This window comes from Nelumbo nucifera, chromosome 2 (assembly GCF_055504915.1).
Source record: "Nelumbo nucifera cultivar China Antique chromosome 2, China Antique-T2T, whole genome shotgun sequence".
NCBI lineage: Eukaryota > Viridiplantae > Streptophyta > Magnoliopsida > Proteales > Nelumbonaceae > Nelumbo > Nelumbo nucifera.
The window spans coordinates 58,318,418-58,340,016 of record NC_142650.1 but is presented as its reverse complement, the minus strand read 5'-3'; the positions used below and the strand labels follow the sequence as shown (position 1 = coordinate 58,340,016).

Below are 21,599 nucleotides of genomic sequence, written 5' to 3'. Positions count from 1 at the left end.
GTCACAGCCGAACTAGAGAGAAAAATCAAATCTCTCTAGTCGGCCCTTCTTTTATTTATACTCTTCTAAGATATACAAGGATTACCATTGTGCCCTCACTTAAGTGAGAGCCACATTAGCTGAGCAGTACATATATAACTTAATTGTGAGGAAAATGAATGTACCTACTTGCACTCAATGGGTAGTAAGGCCATTCCCTACTACCTACCCCATTGTTTTCTTATTTTACATTTACAGTCTATCCCCCATGAGATATTCCCCAAAACAGCTAAGCTCTTTGTACTCCTTTTTTGGCTACTATATTAGCTATCTCATTAGCTGATCTTTAATCCAATGAAAGTTGTGCTTAAGATATCAATGAATTGTTTAACTTCCATGATTAGGTGGCAATATTGTCAAGGTCCTACACTGCTATTTTGAAACCACCCTATCAACAATTTGGAGTCACCTTCCACCAAGAAGTTGTTGTAGCGAAGAGAGCTCCCAATTCATTCTTTTCTGCCTTGTTGTTTTGTCCTCTCCTGCCAATCTGGAGTGAATAGTCAATTTGTGCCTATTACTTTCTCTACATGCTCCTCTGAAGCCTAACATTCCCAGGTTCCCAAAGCTACAACTATCAATATTCAACTTTATGATGTTGGCAGGTGGAATATGCATTCCCAGATTCCTAATTTGTGCCCATACCCTACAAACATTAGCTCTTGTTGTAAAAGAATATGCATTTGTGTTAGGGGTGCAAGTTAGGTGGATTGGGCCGGGTTTATGATCAACCCAGGCTCGGCCCTAAAATTTGGGCTTAAGAACCGAGCCCGAGGTCAAGCCCGATTTTTCCAACCCGCCTTGTAATTTGATGCACTCGGGTTGGGCTTGGGCCTAGGCCTTGCTCGGGTTGGTCAATGAACCCACTCTAAAATTATGCATATATAAATATATTGATGCAAATATATATGCATATATTTATGTATCATGTAAATATGTATGCAAAATATCTATACAAATGTTATATATACAAATATGTATGTATATATATGTAAATATGTATGCAACATTTACATATATACACATATATGTATAAATGTATATAATTGGGCCAGGTTCGGGCTACCTAAGGGCTAGGCCTGAGCCCGGCCCGAAAAATAAAAAAGCCCAACTTCTTGGGCCCGAGCCTAGCCTGAGGACCAAAAATCCAAGCCCAACCTGTGTAAAATTCCGGGTTGGGCCAGTTCGGGCTCGAGCTGGGCTCGCCCAAGTTGCACCCCTAATTTGTGTACCATCCTCTTATAAAATCCTCATCCAATTTAAAACCTTTGGATCATTGTTTTCAAAAATGGACTAGGAACTAAACCAAAAAGGGCCCTGATTTAGAGATCAAACAATTCAATTTTGGATGACAATAAAAAGGGACCAACTCTAAAAAGGTGACATCCATGGAAACAAACCGGGTGTCACTAATGGAATCAAAACAACAATACCCTTTCTATGTGGAGGCATAACCAAGGAAGATACACTTTCAACCTTGGGTTCAAACTTATGTCTCTTGGAACTGGGAATGTAGACATAGAAAGTGCAACCAAAGACACGCTGAGGAATGGAGAAAACCTCAACACCAAGAAAGAGGACTCCAAAAGGAGACTTTAACCCCCAAGATTCCAGAAGGCATACGGTTAATAAGTAAAGTGGTTGTTAAAACTACTTCAACCAAAAACTTCATAAGAACATGGGTAGCAAAAATAATACTCCCTGCAACTTCCACAATATGTCTATTTTTCCTCTCCACTACTCCATTTTGTTGTGGAGTACGGGCACAGGAACTCTGATGAACAACCCCAAATTTCTCAAGGTAGGAGGTAAGGTCCTTCTCAAAATATTCCTTAGCATTGTCTAATTGGAATATTTTGATGCAGGTATCAAACTGAGTGGGTATATTTTCATGGAACCATTGCACAAGTTTAGACACCTTAGCACAAGAGTGCATATGGTAAATCTAGGTATAATGTCAAAAGTCATCAATAAAAAGGATGAAATATCTATAACCACCCACACAAGGTAAATGGTAAGGCCTCCACACATCAAAGTGAACAATATTAAAAGGAATAGTTGACCTTTTATTACTTGAAGGATAAGTATTCTTAAAATGCTTTGAAAACTCACAAGACACAATGTAAACTCAACAGACTTATTCCTTTAAATAGTTCTGGAAACAACTGACTCGATAAAGAGAAAGACAAATTACTCAAATTACTATGACATAACATAGTACAACTAGTAGACTCTGAAACAAATGCAGTTCTCTGAGGTTGTACTTGGCTCTACTTAGGCATGTCTAATAGATAGATCCCATTCGCCTCATGACCACTAGTAATCACCTTCCGAGATTTCATGTCCTAAAAAATACAATATTAAGGGGAAAAGGTCACACTACAATTCAGGGATGTATTTAAATTACTAATTGAAAGAAAATTGTTATTAAGTTTAGGTACATGAAGAACAAATGATAAGGTTAAGGCATGTGAGGTGTTAATGTCTACCTTTCCCATGATAGGGGCAAGGGAGCCATCAACAAAGGTTATCTTGTCCCAACCAAAAAGGAGTTGGTAACAGGTAAATAAATGTGAAATACTTGTCATATGGTCAAAGGCACCAAAATCAATTATCCAAGGATTTTATGAGTACATGAAATAGTAGCATGATTTGCAATGGCACGAATACCTAAGTGTGCATACGTAGAGGAAGGAATTGTCTATGAAGAAGTAGATGTTGTAGTAGTAGTTGACTCCGGATGATTGATTATTTGGCCATACTTGTTATACTTATCCCTGTCAACTGCAAGTTGCTCTCCCATTGATTTCTCACCACTCTTCCCCTATTCATTCTGTGAGGAGGTGACTACACTTGCATTCCCACCATTTCCATTCTCAATCCTCTTTCCATTGTTACCATTCTTGAGTATGGAAGGAATGAACTCTAGGTGCAGCTTCCAACAGGTGTCTTTAGTATGTTTAGACTTCTTTTAGTATTCACATATAACAACTTTCTTCCTAGTGTCGATTCGACTTCCTCCCAGCATTAGCATAGTGATCAACCTACAGCTCTACAAACTGAACCTGTCTTCTGCTCTCCTCACTACTCACCATAGCATAAGCTTGAGACAAAGTCACCTCATCCTTTGCCAAAACATTCTGCCTCACAATATCATACTCTAGGTTGAGTCCGATGAGGAACTCAAAGACCCAATTTCTCTCTACCAACTTCCTATGTGTTTCTGCATCCTTTGTACAACCCAAAAGCAGTCTCCATCAAATAAATCTCCTACCAAAGAGATTTCAACATGAAGTAGACGGCTAAGGACTTCCCCCTATCTTAGATTATTCACATCATTCTTCAATTTGTAGGCCCGAGCAATATTCAACTTTTGGGAATAGATCATCATCAATCTATCCCACTCTTCCTTTGAAGTTTCCATCCACAAGTAATGCTAACTAATATGTGGTTTCATAGAATTCACTAACCAACCCACTACTATGTAGTTTTCTTGCATCCACCTTTCATAGGTAGGGTCATCCTCCACCGGTTTCTTCTTGCTCCTAGTAATGTAACCCCATTTCCCTCTACTACACACATGTATTTTAATTGACTAAGACCAAGCTAAAACAGAGTCTCCACGAGCCCCCCATGTCCAAATTCGAAATCTGTGGGATATTTGGTTTCTCCTCCAGTTTGCTCCATTAAGTGAACAAATGCAAATGAAAATCAAAGTAGGGTTTTACTAAGATAGATTTTTTATTACAAGCAAAGAACAACTCTTCAACAACCCAAAACCGGGGTTTCACAAGACTAGGTAGGATGGAAGAAGGAGAGAAACTTCAACTGCTCCTACCATAGGTTCTAGAACTTTGTCCAACCTGAACCACCCTTAATAGAAATCAGAGAGCTTCCCTTTGATCCCCAAGCACCAACTTCAAAATGTCTCTAGGACCAGTAACAAGATTTCTCCAATTATCTAGGTTTTCGGGAAAAAAATCTCCAAGAACTTGCCTTGGGCTTCAACTAAGGATGAAAATCTCCACAAAAGCTCTCCAAAAACCCTCCTAACTGGGCTACATAAGCTGCTGATTGATCAATCAATCAGTTCTCCATACACTGTGTATGGGCTAAGAACAGAAAAAGATGTTAAAGGTGAGAACATGCTCGGATACCAAGTTGTGAAACACACCTGCAATAATTTAGAAAATATAGAAAAAGAAAAGGAAGAAGAAAGAAAGGTTTCAGCAGAGGTTTGTGGAAGAAGAAGAAGAAGAGAAGGGAAGAGAGAAGAGAAGAGAAGAGTTTGTTCCTTTCTCTCTAGCCCCCCCCAAGATGTCTTCTATTCTCTTAATTCTAAACTGAGTACAATTCCCTGGATGCCCTTAATGGGGCAGCCAGCACTAAAGAAGTAATAAAACATAAAAAAAAAGAGGCCCATAACTGAAAGAACATAAACTTAAAACATAACTTCAAAGAAATAAAGACACTAAGGCCCATTCAGCCCATTCTCACTGCAGGCTTTGAGCAACTCAACTATAATGTGAAAAATTAGTCATTAACTCCAAAATTATTTATTATAGTATTTAAAAACAATAGAACTTCATAAGACTCTAGACAATGCCAAAAAATAGAAGACCAGCTAGAACCAAACTGAGCAAAATTCAGCCCATCAAAACAATGGTAAACCCCAGTCCAATGCACCAGTAACCTTTCAATCTTACCCAAGATTTCCTAGATTGACAGGCACCTAGCCTCAAAAAATCTACTATTTCACTCCTTCCAAAATGACCAACATATAGAAAAAGGCAATAACTTTAAAGGGGTAGCACCTTCCTTACTTAGGTTGCGATCTTCCAAGCAGCTAAGAGGTTCTGAATATTGGCGGGAGCAACCAAGATTTTATTAAATTACTGTAGAAGTATGGACAAACTTCGGCTGCAAAATCACAGTGAATAAGAATATGACTTGTTGATTCCTCCATCACCACACACAAGCAGTAAGAGTTAGTGATGTTCATCTGCTATCTTCCAGCTCTCTCCCAATCAGTTGGGCTTGGATCTGGAAAGACAAGGTTCTGACTAGGTCACTTTTTCATGTGGGCTGCATCTTTGGATATTTCCAACAATTAATCTTCTAATTCATAGAGGGATGAATATCGTTAACACACTCGCTTTGCTTGCTAGCTAGTGCTTTGAGAACCCTATTGAGCAAGAGAAGAGAAGAGAAAAAAGAGGAGAGAAAGAGAGGAGAGGAGAGGACTGAGAGCCCAAAAGAACACTGCAGGTGTGTGCAGTATGTTATTATTTATACTAGGCTGGTCGTACAACATAAAGTATGAAGAAATTACAAAAGTACCCTTGCGGTACTAAACATGTGTACAACAACATCTGTCAACACTCCCCCTCAAGTTGGAGCATAGATATCAATCATGCCCAACTTGTCACAGAGATTATGATGTCTGGAATGGTGTAGCCCTTTTGTAAAGATGTCTGCAAGCTGGTTCTCAGAGCTGACATAGGGAGTACATACTTCGCCTGTGATGACCTTCTCTCTGATAAAATGCTTGTCAGCTTCGATGTGTTTTGTTCTATCATGTAGCACTGGGTTAGCAGTAATTTTTATAGCTGCTTTGCTATCACAGAATAGAGTCATAGGATTGTCCACTGGGAAACCCAACTCACACAACAGATTCTTTATCCACATACCTTCAGCTACTCCGTGAGCCATTGCACGATATTCAGCTTCAGCACTGGATCTAGCCACAACATTTTGCTTTTTACTCCTCCATGTAACAAGGTTCCCTCCTACAAAGGTGCAGTAGCCACTAGTAGACTTTCTGTCACTTTGAAATCCAGCCCAATCTACATCTGTATAAACTTCAACTTTCAAATGCCCGTGCCTTTGAAATAAAGAGCTAGCACCAAGAAACTTTTTTAGATATCGGATGATTCTTTCTGCTGCTTCAAGGTGAGTGGACCTAGGTGCATGCATGAACTGACTGAGGACACCAACAACATAAGCAATGTCTGGACGAGTCATAGAAAGATATAACAATCTCCCTACAAGCCTCTGAAAATGTTTCACATCCTTGAGAGGTTCACCTTGGCTGTCACCTAATTTATGGTTGGGGTCAATGAGAGAGTCAACTGGCTTCACTCCCATCTTTCCAATGTCCTGAAGTAAATCTAGGATATATTTCCTTTGGGAAATGAAGATACCCCTTTTTGATCGGGCAACTTCAATTCCAAGGAAGTATCTGGGAGGTCCTAGATCCTTTACTTCAAACTGAGTAGCAAGGAAACCCTTCAACCTCGGGATTTCATCCTTCCAGTCACCAGTAACAATTATGTCATCCACGTATACTATCAAAGCAACCATTTTACCTTCTCCTCTTTTCACAAACAGTGTGTGATCTGATTGACATTGCTTGTATCCTCTCTGCTGAACCGCAACATGGAATCTGCTGAACCAAGCTCTTGGTGATTGTTTCAGCCCGTATAAAGACTTCTTCAACTTGCACACTTTCTGTTCATTGCCTTGAGCCAGAAAGCCAGGGAGTTGAATCATGTAAACTTCCTCTTCAAGGTCACCATTCAAGAATGCATTCTTGATATCAAGCTGATGTAGATCCTAATTCAGATTAGCAGCAAGAGAGAAAAGAACTCTAATGGAGTTCATCTTGGCAACAGGGGCAAAAGTTTCTGTATAATCAACTCCGTACACTTGAGTAAACCCCTTTGCTACTAAGCGAGCTTTATACCTCTCCACCGTTCCATCAGCCCTATGCTTGACAGTGAACACCCATTTACATCCAACTAGATCCTTTCCCTTAGGAAGATCTACAAGTTCCCATGTGCTATTTTTATGAAGGGCATTAATTTCTTCCTTCATGGCATTTGTCCATTCAGGTACTGAAAGAGCTTCTGCCACATTCTTGGGGATAGGGACACTGCCAATAGAGGTAAGGAAAGCACGAAATGAGGGTGAAATGTTCTCATAGGAAACAAAGTTGGAAATGGGATGTTTAGTGGTGCACAATCTAACACCTTTCCTGTGAGCAATAGGAAGGTCAAGGTCATTAGCAGCAGAGGTATCAATTTCAATAGAATCATGAACATCATTGGGAGCCAAGTTACCTGAGTGGGTATGATCTTCCCCTGAGGAGTTTGATGGCACTGGAGGTACAGCTTCTAGATTCTCCACAGCTCTTGAATTTGGTTGGCCTTTGCGACGACGAAAGAAGACACAAAAAGGCGGAGGACCAGGAAGAGAAGGGAGCTGAACCAGTTTCTCCTCATGCCTACACTCCCCCTGAGGAGAAACATCCATGGAGACATAGAATTTCTGAGAAACAGGATCAAAACAACTATATCCCTTTTGAGTGAAGGAGTAACCAAGGAATATGCAAGGAATAGCACGAGAATCCAATTTCCCACAGGTGGGAGACAGATTTTGGACAAAGCACCGACAACCAAATACACAAGGAGGAATGGGAAGAAGGGGGGCCTTAGGAAAGAGAAGCTGGTGTGGGGCTTTGTACTCTAACCAACGAGAGGGCATACGGTTAATGAGGTAGGTAGAACAAAGAACAGCCTCAAGCCAAAAACGTTTGGGGACATTCATATGGAGTAGTAAACCCCGAGCCACTTCAAGGAGATGTCGGTTCTTCCGTTCAGCCACACCATTTTGTTGTGGTGTTCGGGCACAAGAGCTATGGTGAAGTGAACTACGTGAAGCAAAGAACTCCGTGAGATCACTATGAAAAAACTCTTTCGCATTGTCTGACTGAAAATTTTGGATTTTAGTCTGAAATTGAGTGAAGACCATCCGCTGAAAATCTTGGATAATTTTTGGTACTTCCTCCCTGGTTCGCATAGGATATACCCAAGTATATCTAGAATAATCATCAATGAGGGTAATGAAATACTTGTAGCCACTCTCAGATGGTAAAGTAACAGAGCCCCATACATCAGAATGAACAATGTGAAAAGGAAATTCAGATTTACTATTTTTTTGAAGAAAATGAGTTCTACAATGTTTACTTAACTACCACGTTTGACAAGAGAAATCTGAAATGGACATTGACTTAAACAGTTCTGGAAATACAACTTTTAAAGATTCAAAACAAATGACCAAGGCGACAATGCGATAAATAAACTTGACTCTTACAGGACTCACTCATAGACTCTGTAACATGAAGACCAGCCTTATTCTCCAGCATGTAAAGTCCATCAACCATACGTCCCCTACCAATCGTCATCCCTGAGGCTAGATCCTGAATCACACAATGAGAAGAGAAAAAAGTCACTGAGCAGTTTAAGGAATTAGTAACACTACTAACAGAGAACAAATTAATGGGAAATTTTGGAACATGTAGGACATCAGAGAGGGTAAGGCAAGGGGAAGAGAGATGGTTCCTTGACCAGCTATGGAAGTGTATGATCCATCAGCTAGTCTCACCTTGTCTCTTCCAGAAAGAAGGTGATAGGTTTGAAAGTAAGAGGACGTACCAGTCATGTGTTTTGACGCTCCAGAGTCAATGATCCATGGAGAGTCAAGGGTGTGAGAAGCAACATGGAAAGCTGTGGCAGAGTTACCTGACGTAGATGCAAGAGAGGTTGAGGGAGGAGCATCCATCTGACGAATTGCTCTACCATAGAGCTCTAAATGGTCACAGAAGGAATTCATAATATCCTCCCTCAGGTCAGATCCAAAGAGATGTGTCTGAGTCACAGTAGGGATGGAGGGCTTATATTCCTGAGTAGCCATGTTGGCCATGTTGTATTTCTTTGTACCTTGCTGTCCGGACCTTTTATTCACATCTGAACCTTGCTTCTTATTCAGATCTTGAGCCCATTTTGGTTTCCCATGAAGATCCCAACAGGTATCTTTGGTGTGTCAGGGTTTCTGGCAATGAGTGCACCACAATTTGTCCTTATCTTCTGTTTTTTTCTGGAGATCTCCTTTCCTGGAAGAAGATCCCACACTAGTAGAGACACCCCCTTTTGCTGCCAACACAACTGCATCCCCACCAGGGTTGTTCATCAAATTCCTTCTGCTCTCTTCAGATTGTACAAGAGTATAAACTTCCTAAACTGATGGAAGATCCTTAGAACTGAGAATTTGTACTCTGATAGATTCATACATAGGATTCAGACCATGTAAGAAAGCAAACACTCTTTGTTGGGAGACAAGTTTCTTGTACAGTTTTGCATCCTCGTCACACTTCCAATCCACATTCTGGTAATGGTCCAACTCCTTCCAGACAGAAGTCAAGTCAGAGTAATATACTGATAAACACCTCTCCCCCTGTCTACAAGTAGACGATTATGCCTGCAGTTGATAGATCTTGGCATAGTGTCGCAGTTCTGAATATGTAGATTTTACTTGTTCCCAGATCTCATTTGCAATTTCAGCCCACATGAAATTCTTCCTTATTTGAGGTTGCATGGAGACCAAGAGCCAAGACATAACCATATTGTTCTCCTGATTCCGTCTATCATATTCAGCACTCCCAGAGTGTGGTTCTTTAATTTTCCCATTAATATAGCCTATCTTCCCCCTTGCAATGATGTATAACTTGATCCCTCTTGACCACTCTAGGTAATTTAGACCATCAAGAGGGACAACAGCCATAGGAAAGGATAGGTCACTCTTGACAGTGTGGCTGGCTAGAAATAAGAGGAAGAGAAGAGAAGAGAAGAAGAAGAGAGAAGAGAAGAGAAGGGATTTGCAATGTAACAATGTTGGCAGCGCCAGCCTTTATTATAATATATATAGGGCGACAGAAATAACAAGGGAAAAGACCCTTGTGCCCCTGAGTACAACAACAGACATAACAGAAGTGAAAAAACGAAATAAAAAAAACACTTTAACTAGCCAAACAAACCCTAACACAAACAACTAAATTATTTTAACACTCCCCCTCAAGTTGGAGCATAGATGTCAATCATGCCCAACTTGTCACACAAATCTTTGTGCCGCACATGATGAAGACCTTTGGTGAAGATATCTACAAGTTGTTCTTCTGAGCTGACATATGGTGTACACACTTCTCCATTTTCAAGTTTCTCTCTGATAAAATGCTTGTCCACTTCAATGTGTTTCGTCCTATCATGCAGGACTGGATTAGCAGCAATATTGATGGCAGCTTTATTGTCATAGTAGAGTGACATAGGATTCCTCACTGCGAAACCCAATTCACCTAACAGATTTCTTATCCACATGATTTCAGCAACCCCATGAGCCATCGCTCTATACTCTGCTTCAGCACTAGATCTAGCCACCACACTTTGTTTTTTACTTCTCCATGTGACCAGGTTTCCTCCTACAAAGGCACAATACCCACTGGTAGACTTTCGGTCATTGACTGCTCCTGCCCAATCTGCATCAGTATATACTTCCACCTTTAAGTGACCATGTTTCTGGAACAACAAACCAGCTCCGGGAAACTTCTTGAGGTATCTCAAGATCCTCTCTGCAGCTTCAAAGTCAGTTGTCCTAGGGTTGTGCATGAATTGACTAAGGACACCCACTGCATAGGCAATATCAGGCCTGGTCATAGACAAATACAAAAGTCTCCCCATGAGTCTCTGGAACTTCTTCACATCTTTCAAAAACTCTCCCTGACTGTCTCCCAGATGATGATTAGATTCAATTGGTGAATCAATTGGTTTTACCCCCAACTTGCCTGTATCTTCTAGTAAATCTAGTACATATTTCCGTTGGGAAATAAAGATGCCCTTGTGAGAGCGGGCAACTTCAATTCCAAGGAAGAACGTAAGGGGCCTAGATCTTTCACCTCAAATTGAGTGGCTAAGAATTTTTTTAGTCTCTATATTTCAGCCTTCCAATCTCCTGCGATCACTATGTCATCCACATACACAATAAGAGCTGCAATTTTACCTTCACCTCTTTTCACAAATAGAGTATGATCTGACTGGCATTGTTTGAACCCCATCTGTTGAACTGCTAAATGGAACTTACTAAACCAAGCCCAAGGTGATTGTTTCAACCCATATAAAGATTTTTTTAACCTGCACACCTTTTGTTCACTGCCTTTGGCACAGAACCCTGGGGGTTGGGTCATGTACACTTCCTCTTCCAAGTCACCATTCAAGAAAGCATTTTTGATGTCCAATTGGTGAAGTTCCCAGTCAAGATTTGCTGCCAATGAAAGAAGAATCCTGATAGAGTTCATCTTGGCTACTGGAGCAAAAGTCTCTGCATAGTCCACTCCATATACCTGTGTAAAGCCTCTTGCTACCAGTCTAGCCTTGTACCTTTCAACAGTTCCATCAGCCTTGTGTTTCACTGTGAACACCCACTTGCAACCCACTGGTTCCTTCCCTTCAGGAAGGTCTACCAACTCCCAAGTGCCATTTTTGTGTAACGCATCAATTTCTTCCTGCATTGCATCTGTCCATTCAGGTTTAGACAAAGCTTCTACCACATTCTTAGGAACAAGGACACCGTCCACAGAAGAGAGGAAGGCACGGTATGAAGGTGAAACATGATCATAGGACACAAAATTAGAGATAGGATGATTAGTGGTACAAGACCTAACACCCTTTCTCGTAGCAATAGAAATATTAAGATCATTGATGACAGGTGAATCAACATTTAGAGGAACAGACATATCAACAGGAGCAAGTGTACCTGGCTGATGAGACGGATCTGCCTCGGGTGAATCCGATGATGTTGGTTGCATAGTGTCAGGTTCCACAGCTCTTGAACTCTGCTGGCTTTTATGGCGACGATGAAAAACCCGGAATGGAGGAGGATCGGGTAAAGGAGGTAGTTGAGTTTGAGTCGCCTGTTTCTCCTCAACCCTACTCTCCCCCTGAGGAGAAACCGAGAAAAAAGGTTGATTCTCAAAGAATGATACATCAATGGAGACATAGTACTTGCGAGAGGTGGGATCATAGCAGCGATACCCCTTTTGAGATAAAGGGTAACCAAGAAAAACACAAGGAATAGCCCGAGGATCAAGCTTACCGCGAGTAGGGGACAGGTTATGGACAAAGCCACGACACCCAAAAACACGCATCGGAATGGTGGACAACGGGACTGTAGGGAACAAAAGCTGATGTGGGGCCTTATACTCTAGTAGTCGAGAGGGCATGCGATTGATGATATATGTAGCACACAAGACTGCATCCATCCAAAACCGTTTTGGCACATTCATATGAATTAATAAGCCACGAGCTACTTCAAGAAGGTGGCGGTTCTTCCGTTCAGTCACACCATTTTCTTGGGGTGTCCTGGCACAAGAGCTTCGCTAAAGTGACCCACTCGAAGCAAAAAACTCTGTGAGATCACTATGGAAATATTCCTTCGCATTGTCCAACTGGAAGATATGGATTTCCGTTTGAAACTCAGTGAACACCATGCGTTGAAAATCTTTCACAATTTTTGGCACTTCATCTCGAGATCGCATAGGGTAAACCCAAGTGTATCTAGAATAATCATCAATCAAGGTAATGAAGTACTTATAGCCAGCCTCAGTAGGTAGAGTAACAGGGCCCCAAACATCAGAATAAACAATATGAAAATGGAATTCAGATCTTTTATTTCGCAAAGGTAAAGAACTTCTACAATGCTTACTCAATTAACAAGTCTGACACTGTAACTGACTCACTGACAAGGACTCAAACAACTTTGGAAACATAACTTTAATGACTCAAAAGAAAGGTGACCTAGACGACTATGCCATAAATAGGCTTGACTCTCACTTGACGAACTCATGGACTCTGTAGCCACAAGACCAGCATTATTCTCCAACACGTAGAGACCATCCACCATGCTTCCTCTACCAATCGTCTTCCCCGAGGCCAAATCCTAAAACACACATGAAGACGGAAAAAAAGTGACTGAGCAATTCAAGGAGTGAGTTAGACTACTAATGGACAGCAAATTAATAGGTAATTTCAGAACATGCAGTATATTAGGAAGGGTAAGGCCAAGTGGGAGAGGTATGGTACCTCGGCCAGCTATGGTAGACAAAGAACCATCAGCTAGTCTTACCTTATCTCTCCCAGTGAGAAGGTTATATGTCTGAAACAAATTTGACTTACCGGTCATGTGGTTTGAGACTCCGGAGTCAATTATCCAGGGAGAATCAGTGGTATAAGATGACACATGGAAGGCTGTGGCAGCATTACCTGATGTAGACGCAAACGAGGTAGAGAGAGTAGAACCAGAATCCATCTGGCGGAGAGTCCTACCATACAATTCCAAATGTTCACGAAAGGAGTTGATAATATCTTCCTTGGGGTCAAAACTGGGATGCCTCTCCTGAGTTACCAAAGGACTAGTCTCTATCGACGCCATATTAGCTGAGTTATACCTTTTCTGATTCTGTTGGCCTGGTTTCTTGCCCCGATCAGGTGTTGGCTTCTTACCCAAATCATGTGCCCATTTAAGTTTTCCATGGAGATCCTAACATGTATCTCTCATGTGTCGTGTCTTCTGGCAGTGAGTGCACCAAAGTTTGCTCTTATCATCTGTCTTTTTCTGAGAGTCACCCTTTTTAAAACCACCTCCGACATTTGTATCTGAATTTCCCCGGACAGCTAGGGCAACTGACTCCCCTTCTACACCATTCATCACACTTCTTCTACTCTCTTCTAACTGCACCAAGGCATACACCTCCTGAACTGATGGCAAGTCTTTACTACCCAAGATCTGCACCCTGATGGACTCATACGAAGGATTCAGCCCTAGGAAGAAAGCAAAAACTCGTTGCTGAGATACAAGTGACTTATATGCCTTTGCATCTTCATCACACTTCCAATTCACATTCTGATAGTGATCAAGTTCTTTCCATATCGATGTCAAATCAGAATAGTACATCGAGAGACTCCTCTCCCCTTGCTTGCTAGTAGAGGATTCAGCTTGCAGTTGATATATCTTAGCATAGTGTCTCTGCTCTAAATAGGTGGACTTCGCTTGTTCCCATATCTCACAAGCAGTTTCAGCCCACATAAAAGTCTTCCATACTTGTGGCAGCATGGAAACCAAGAGCCAAGACATCACCATACTATTCTCTTGGTTCCACCTATCATATTCAGCACTTCCATACTTCGGTTCCTTCACTCTCCCATTGATGTATCCTATTTTCCCCCTAGCAGTAATGTAGAGTTTTATTCCCCTAGACCACTCAAGGTAGTTCAGACCATCAAAGGGAATAACAGCCATGGGAAAACTCATATCCATTCCCCCACTCACTCCATTGTGGCTCCCTGAAATCTCTGAAGTAGCAGAATTCTCAGACGACATGGTCAAAACAGATAATCAGTCCCAAACACCGGACTTAGGACCCCTCCTTACTCCACAAAACAATGCTCCACTCAGTCCACACCCACACACTTGGGTTTAAAAACAGGCTGAGCACAAACAGTACCAAATTCAGGACAAAACAGAGGCAATATTCGGCAGATTTCAGACCTGTACGGTTTTAACAGTCCCAACCTACCAGCCTTCCAGAATGTCTAAAGCCATTAATCAGCAGGAGAGATCCTTATCACTTATAATCAAGTCAAATTATTGAGATGACAGGTCATCCTTGACCTACAGTCGTCTTAACACATGAACAGGATCACACAATCCAAAAAAAACAGAGGTATACAGATCCGACAGCATTTAGCAGCCCAGATTCATTTGGTTTTCACTTGGTACACGACCAAGGAGGGTAAAGAAGAGAAAACGGAAGAACTGTACCAGTTGTTGAGCAGTTTTCCTCAGTCCAGATTCAGATCTCTGTTCCGCCCAGGTTCAGCAAGTCTGTTCGATCTGTTCTCTCAGTAAAGGTTGTTCGATCTGCTCTCTGTAGTCAGTATTCCCGCTCTGATACCATCTTGACAGTATGGCCGGCCAGAAATAAGAGGAAGAGAAGAGAAGAGAAGAGAAGAAGAGAGAAGAGAGAAGAGAAGAGAAGGGATTTACAATGTAACAGTGCTCGCGGCGCCAACCTTTATTATAATATATATAGGGCGGCAGAAATAACAAGGGAAAAGACCCTTGTGCCCCTGAGTACAATAACAGACATAACAAATGTGAAAAAACGAAATAAAAAAAAACACTTTAACTAGCCAAACAGACCCTAACATCAACAACTAAATTATTTTAACAGTCACCACCCCCACTCATTCCATTCAGCATTGAAGAAACTCCAGATGTGGCTGAATCTTCACCACTCATGATTTCAGGTTTAAAAAACAGCACCCAAAGAAGGAGCACTGCCTCACAGAGCTGTTACAGAAGGCACCAGGCACCTCCTGACCTTCAGTCCACTAAAAAGACTGCTACTGCAGCACACAAACAGGTCCTTATGACCTACGGTTTCACAGGGATCCAAGAACAAACACTGCTGTTGCAGTACGTAAACAGGTCTGTATGACCTACAGTTTTATAGGAATCCAAAAGACAAACACTGCAGTTGCAATACATAAACAGGTCTGTATGACCTACAGTTTTACAGAGATCATATGACCTCTCAACAGAATGGAAGATACAAGGTGAAGTTCACCACACACCTAATCGGCAGACCTGGTACAGTGCCAACTTCAGGGCAGCCGAACAGTCAATGAGATCAAAGTAAAAAGAAAGAGCTACTTCAGTCCATCAACAGGGTAGCTGAACAGAAGTAACAGAAAAAGGAACACCACAGTCGAATATTAGGGCATCAACAGTCCATCAATGGGTGCAAAGAAACACAAAAAAAAACTTCAGTTGAATACCAGGGCACCCGAACAGTAGATGAATAGTAGATAATACCTTCTTGAACATCAGATGATAGCCTCTCTATAAACCAGAACTTTCCCTACGAACATCAGATGATAGCCTCTCTACAGCCGAACAGTCAATGTTGGCAGACTTCTTTGAACATCAAATAGAAAACTCTCTATAACCAGAACTCCTTTCTGCACTGGAAGATGAAAAGTCAGGCAGGCATCTTCTTGCTTAGGGTCGAACAGCAGATGGATACGGCTGGGAGATGAAGAGACTGACTGCTCGACATTGGAGGATGAACAAATCAGATTAGCTTGACATCACCCTTCAAGCCTGGACGACTTGCTCTGATACCATGTTGAGTAAGAGAAGAGAAGAGAAAAGAGAGGAGAAAAAGAGAGGAGAGGCAAGAGGACTGAGAGCCCAAAAGAACACTGCAGGCGTGTGCAGTATGTTATTATTTATACTAGGCTGGTCGTACAACATAAAGTATGAAGAAATTACAAAAGTACCCTTGCGGTACTAAACATGTGTACGACAACATCTGTCAACAAACCCCATTTTTGCTAATATTATAGATTCATCCTTCTTAACATAAGACATTTTTAAAAGAGGAGAAATTAATAATTAAAATTACAAAATCAACTTGCTCAATTATCCTTGTCAGATATAGGGTCCTCTTTTGGAGAGCAATTGAGATTCAAGAATGTAATCTGGAAAGATCTTTGTAATGTTTTGTGGTGTAATCTCTACACCAGGATGTAATTTGTGGTTTCTTTTCGTAAAATTCCCTTTTCTGTAATTATCAAAAAAAATCTACAGCACCTGTTAGGAAAAGTGACCTGTTACAAGTTGAAGGGACCACAAGAGCTAGGGACAGACTGAAAAAGACTTGGGTGGAAGTAACAATAAATGATTTAAGCACGCAAAATTTAACAATGGATATGACACTGAACGGAACAAAATGGCAAAACATGATTGATGTAGTTGACCCGATATAATTGGTACAAGGCATAGATGATGATGATGATGATGATGATGAATTGAAACAATATTCTAAGTTTTGATGCTAACATCAAGTCCAGTCTTGTTCAAGATCACAATGGGATAATGAAGTTTCAAGGTTTTCATCAAAATGCTAAGGAAATTTGAACAGGGCTTCGTTTAAATTCTCAAAACTGCTTGATATCAAAGTGAAATCTAGAAAATTCACAAAATATAATCAAAATTCAAAAGCTAAAGTGGATCCTATACATTTATTTAAAGGCCAATAAGTCAAAGTAATGGAAATCCATAAAAAAAAAAAAGTAAATGGTCTCAGTTTGAAAAATGATCAGGATTCAGTTTTTGCACATACCTGCATATCATGGAAGTCCTTTCCAGCATGTGGATTAACTTCAAACAGTGAATGGAGATACAAGTACAAGAAATGTCTGGAGTTGCACTTATTACAGGAATCTAAAAGTTGTGAAACCACTTCAGCCGGAGGAACCAAGTCCCTATGTTGGATCAGTAAGGAGACTGCACGTTTACAATCCAGTACCATCAGTTGGACAACCTGCAAAGCAGACAACCATAATAGCATAAACTTAAACATGTAAAGATGTAGCATATGTAATCAAACCAGAAAAAATGAGTCTCGCCTTCCATATCTAACAAAAGCATATTGTTGGATACAGTTCATTTCAAACTGAGACAAGATGCTGGCTCTTTAAATGAAAAAAAAATCAGTAAATTCTTATTTTCTTTAAAAACTACTAAAATGATATTATTACAAAAATTTTCAACTGATAAGAATTTATCATACCTTGTCGTAAATGGCATCATGCAAGTTATGCTTGTCGATGAAGTCAAATATATCAGGCTTCATAAGCTGAAAAGTGAAAACAAAATACAAAAACCAAACCTAAGCCCAAGGACAAAACATATGCCACAATTTCATGACTGCATTCTTGTGTCACTTGAGTGTAGGCATGTTACATGTACATGTTTTCATGTGTACTTGCAGCACTTACATCAGCATATAATGCAAGAGCCTTCTCGTATTGTGCATTGATTACATAAAGTTCTGCCAATGCCTGACATCAAAAGGAAATATCATTATGAGAGAAATCATACAGACAGAAAGAAATTAAAAAATATGTTATATTTGATAAAACCTCACCTCTTCAAGTGTCTCAGTCATAGATGAAGTTTTAAGCTTAGGTTCAATTGATGAAATCACAGTTGATGCAGAATATATCACTGGCGGCCAAGACTTAATAGTTGCCAAGAGGTCATTGTGGAAAGATGGATTCGTTGCCAGAGCTACAAGAGCTACCTGAAGATTAAAAATTAATACTCGCAGAGTGGGATCTTCCCCATTGGCATATCAGTGTGAACAATAGAAGACAGCCAGATTGGCTGGCATTCTTAACTTAATTACAGATTCATAAGCAGTTTACAGACCTCATAAGCAGTATCACGCAATCTTGGGTTTTCAGTTGGAATGTATGGGACCAACACAGGAAGCTGGCGGAGATGAGCAAAGTGGAAAACCCACCTGTAAGAAAGAAATCAGTAATTAACAAGAAATGTGCAGAATATCATAAAAGTTATCCTCTTTACAAGTTTTCTAGCCTCAGAACCAGACATTCAGGTCATTGATCCAGAACCCAATCCCAAAGCTGAGTTTTGAAATGAGTGGTTCTCCAAAACATTGACTTGGCAAAAGACTTCATAAGGATTTGTACTGAATAATATTTGTTTTAGGCATGTAGTAACACAAAATATGTTTAAAACATAAGCTATTAATCTTTTATTCTTTTTACTTCAAAATATATTTATTTTTTCACATATCTTTCTGTGAGCAGATCAGTGAGTCACATCCATTCTGGATTTCAGGACAGTGCATTTTACCTCTCCCATGCAGCAACAGATCCACGCAACAACTTGGGACACAAAGATGCAGCTTCAGCATATTTCCTTTCCAAAATCAAATGATCCAGGTAGCTTGATCCCACCTGAACATATCATGGATAAGAAAACAAATTAATTCTGTGCAAGAGTCAAAATATGACGATATCACAGAGATAACTGAACCTACAAAAGAAAGAATTCACCACATTTGCAGGCAAACCATTGAAATTTTCCGTACAAAAAGTTGCAACAGCATGTAAGTTGAAGTTCACGAGCACCCAATGTTTTTTCATATAATTGGAACTTTACAAAAGATCAAAAAGAAGATTTTTGTTCAAGAAAATGAGCATCTATATCTTTCAGTATCAGGACATCAAGATTCAATTAACAATAAAAACTGTAATCAATTAATTGTAAAACATACTTAAACATATAGCAGGTAGAATTTGCATTAATATAGAATACAGGAAAATTTTGTTCTGGAAAGTGGAAGTCATCTTTTTCCCTGAGCAGATGCTCATCAGATCCTGTTGCTGTAAGTGCAAGTGACAAAAAATCTAATAACATTATAGCCATGCTCAGAACGAAAAATATAATCGAGGACTAGCTGGTGACCTAAATTTCCTGTGCAAAAGACACAAATACCCTCAACTTGGTAAGGAATCAACACTCCCAACAGATCACTTCTCATAACATTCTCTCTTGAAAGCATGTCAACTGGAGAATTATCTGATCTAGGAAGCCATGGAACAAAGGATTCACAGTAGATGCCAAGGACCTTGCCCCTCTAATCTAGTAGCAATCTCCAGGAGCTACTGGATCTATTCTTTACTTTATCCATCTTATCACAATCTATGATATGAGTGTCACTCAATGATAATCGTTTTGATATCCCATAGACAATGATAACCTGAAATCTGTATCAATGTGAAGAGCTTGGCTCTTGCCAACCAAACCTGGCAATGCTAAAACTACTAAACAATCACTGTAAACCCTTGCAATTCCTGATGGACCCCATGTTACCTGGTGAACACAATCAAAATTTTAACCTGTGAACATTATTTCCCACAAAGGCATGTACAACATTTACTTATTTGTGGCCTCAAGTGTAAAATATACCAATAAACTTTGTCAGCATCACAGAAAGGATGAGAAGATGTTTTTGAGTCAGGTACTTTTTTTTAAGTATTGTATTAAAGAGCCAAAAAATTACATCAGCCCATGTACATTGAGAAGCTGTACATTGGGAATGTACAAAAGAAAAACTATCGTAAATACATCAAATATAAAGAGATTGTTGTAAAAAAAATTGTTAAATTGTATTCCTTGGAATGGATTCTGAATGCTAAGCCATGAGCACAGAAGGCCTTTAAAATTCCTCTTCACCACTGTCAAATCTTTTTTTTCTTTTTTATGTTTTCAAAGATTCATAGCTTTCTCTCCTTCCACAATCCACACCACCTAGCTGACAGAAGCTGGTAATATGCTCCACAAAACCTTTCCTTTCCTGCTTAGACCTTGCAGTCTCCACCCTTGAAAAAAGGCCCAGTAGAGATTTTGGAAAGCAACCCTTAACACCAAAATGGGACAGGGCCAGCAGTCATACTTGATAGGAAAAATTACAGTGAATGAATAGGCAGTTTGAGGATTCTGCACATTCTCCACATAATATGCATCTGTAACAGTGTTACTATTTAAGACCATACCTCTTCTCTTTAAGGTGTCAACTGTAAAACATCTTCCTAAAGCAGCTGTGTTAAAGTCTAGTCAACAGGGGTATTTTTGTCCTTATTTTTCCTTTGCTTTTAGTCTATCTATTCAAATAACTTACTGAGGGCATTATTCTAATTTTCGTCACATTATTAGAATCTGAAGATTACTTGGGTTGACAGAAAGAGAGAACTGTTTGATTCTCTCTCATGAAAACCCTTTTTCACATCTTTTCTCCTTTTACTCTCACCATCAACCAAACCTTTCTACTGTATTTTTCTTCCTTATTCTACTTTATTAACTGTTTCCTAAAGTTAATATGGTATCAGAGCCACATGTTTTGTTCTGACCTCGTCTAGACGTCTTTTTCAGCTTTTCCTCTAGAGAACTACCCCTGTCGACTAGACTTTAACAAGCTGTCCAAACAAGAAAAGCCACTTTTGATGGTATATAGTTCGTCCAAATTTTGGACCAAGGGAAATGGTTTTCCTGGCATTGGGTTATCATTTTCTAGAAAGAATGTACAGAGAACTGACCTGACTATTCCCAAGCCCATTTTCTTTCATCTGTAAGTTTGGCTGATGTGGATTGCCCAATCATTTAAGTTTCTTCAGATGCAGAGACTCCAAATCACTATTTTGATTCTGTTCACAACATTCCTCAACCAGAGCTTCCTTGTCTAAAGCTATTTCATATAGAGATGGGAAAAGATCCTGTAATGATGAATCTCCACACCATCTGTCTGTTCAGAACTGCACCCTATTCCCTTTGCCAAATTTGTATTTGACACCATGAATTTCAGCAGATGCTTTTTGAATGCAGTTGAAAATCCCACCTGCAATAATCTGAAATAAAAGAGAAGAAAAACAAGAGAGAAGAAGAAGATTGAAGGAGATGGAGGAAGAAGAAGGAAGAAAGGGAAGGAGAAGAGAGAATAGTTCAATCCTCTCTTCAGCCCCCCCAACAATATCTTTTATTCTTTAATTGTAAAGATGAGGACAATTACATGGTTACCCTTAGTAGGGCGGCCAGCACTAAAGACAATAATAAAATAGGGAAAAATAGGCCCATTACTAACAAACATCAGTCATAAACATAACTTAGAGGGAAAAAGAAACTAAGGCCCATTCGGCCCATCATCTCTACACTCCCACTCAAGCTGAGCATAGATGTCAATCATGCCCAGCTTGCTTACACAGTGCTATATCTTGGCCTTGAGAACAACCTTGGTCAAA

General features: G+C 40.1%; 1 protein-coding gene across 5 annotated transcripts in view; it reads right to left on the bottom strand.

Annotated features, from left to right (window-relative positions):
* LOC104586173 (vacuolar protein sorting-associated protein 41 homolog) overlaps window positions 1–21,599 on the bottom strand; it is a 74,197-nt gene that overhangs the window by 9,604 nt on the left and 42,994 nt on the right. For all 5 annotated transcript variants that reach the window (XM_019200649.2, XM_010243331.3, XM_010243329.3 and 2 more), the window contains 6 exons: window positions 18,655–18,758; window positions 18,205–18,298; window positions 17,921–18,076; window positions 17,772–17,834; window positions 17,564–17,629; window positions 17,114–17,314 (listed from right to left, as the gene is read on the bottom strand). In XM_019200649.2, the coding sequence (XP_019056194.1) occupies window positions 17,114–17,314; window positions 17,564–17,629; window positions 17,772–17,834; window positions 17,921–18,076; window positions 18,205–18,298; window positions 18,655–18,758 (684 nt within the window). The remainder of the gene's footprint in view (window positions 1–17,113; window positions 17,315–17,563; window positions 17,630–17,771; window positions 17,835–17,920; window positions 18,077–18,204; window positions 18,299–18,654; window positions 18,759–21,599) is intronic.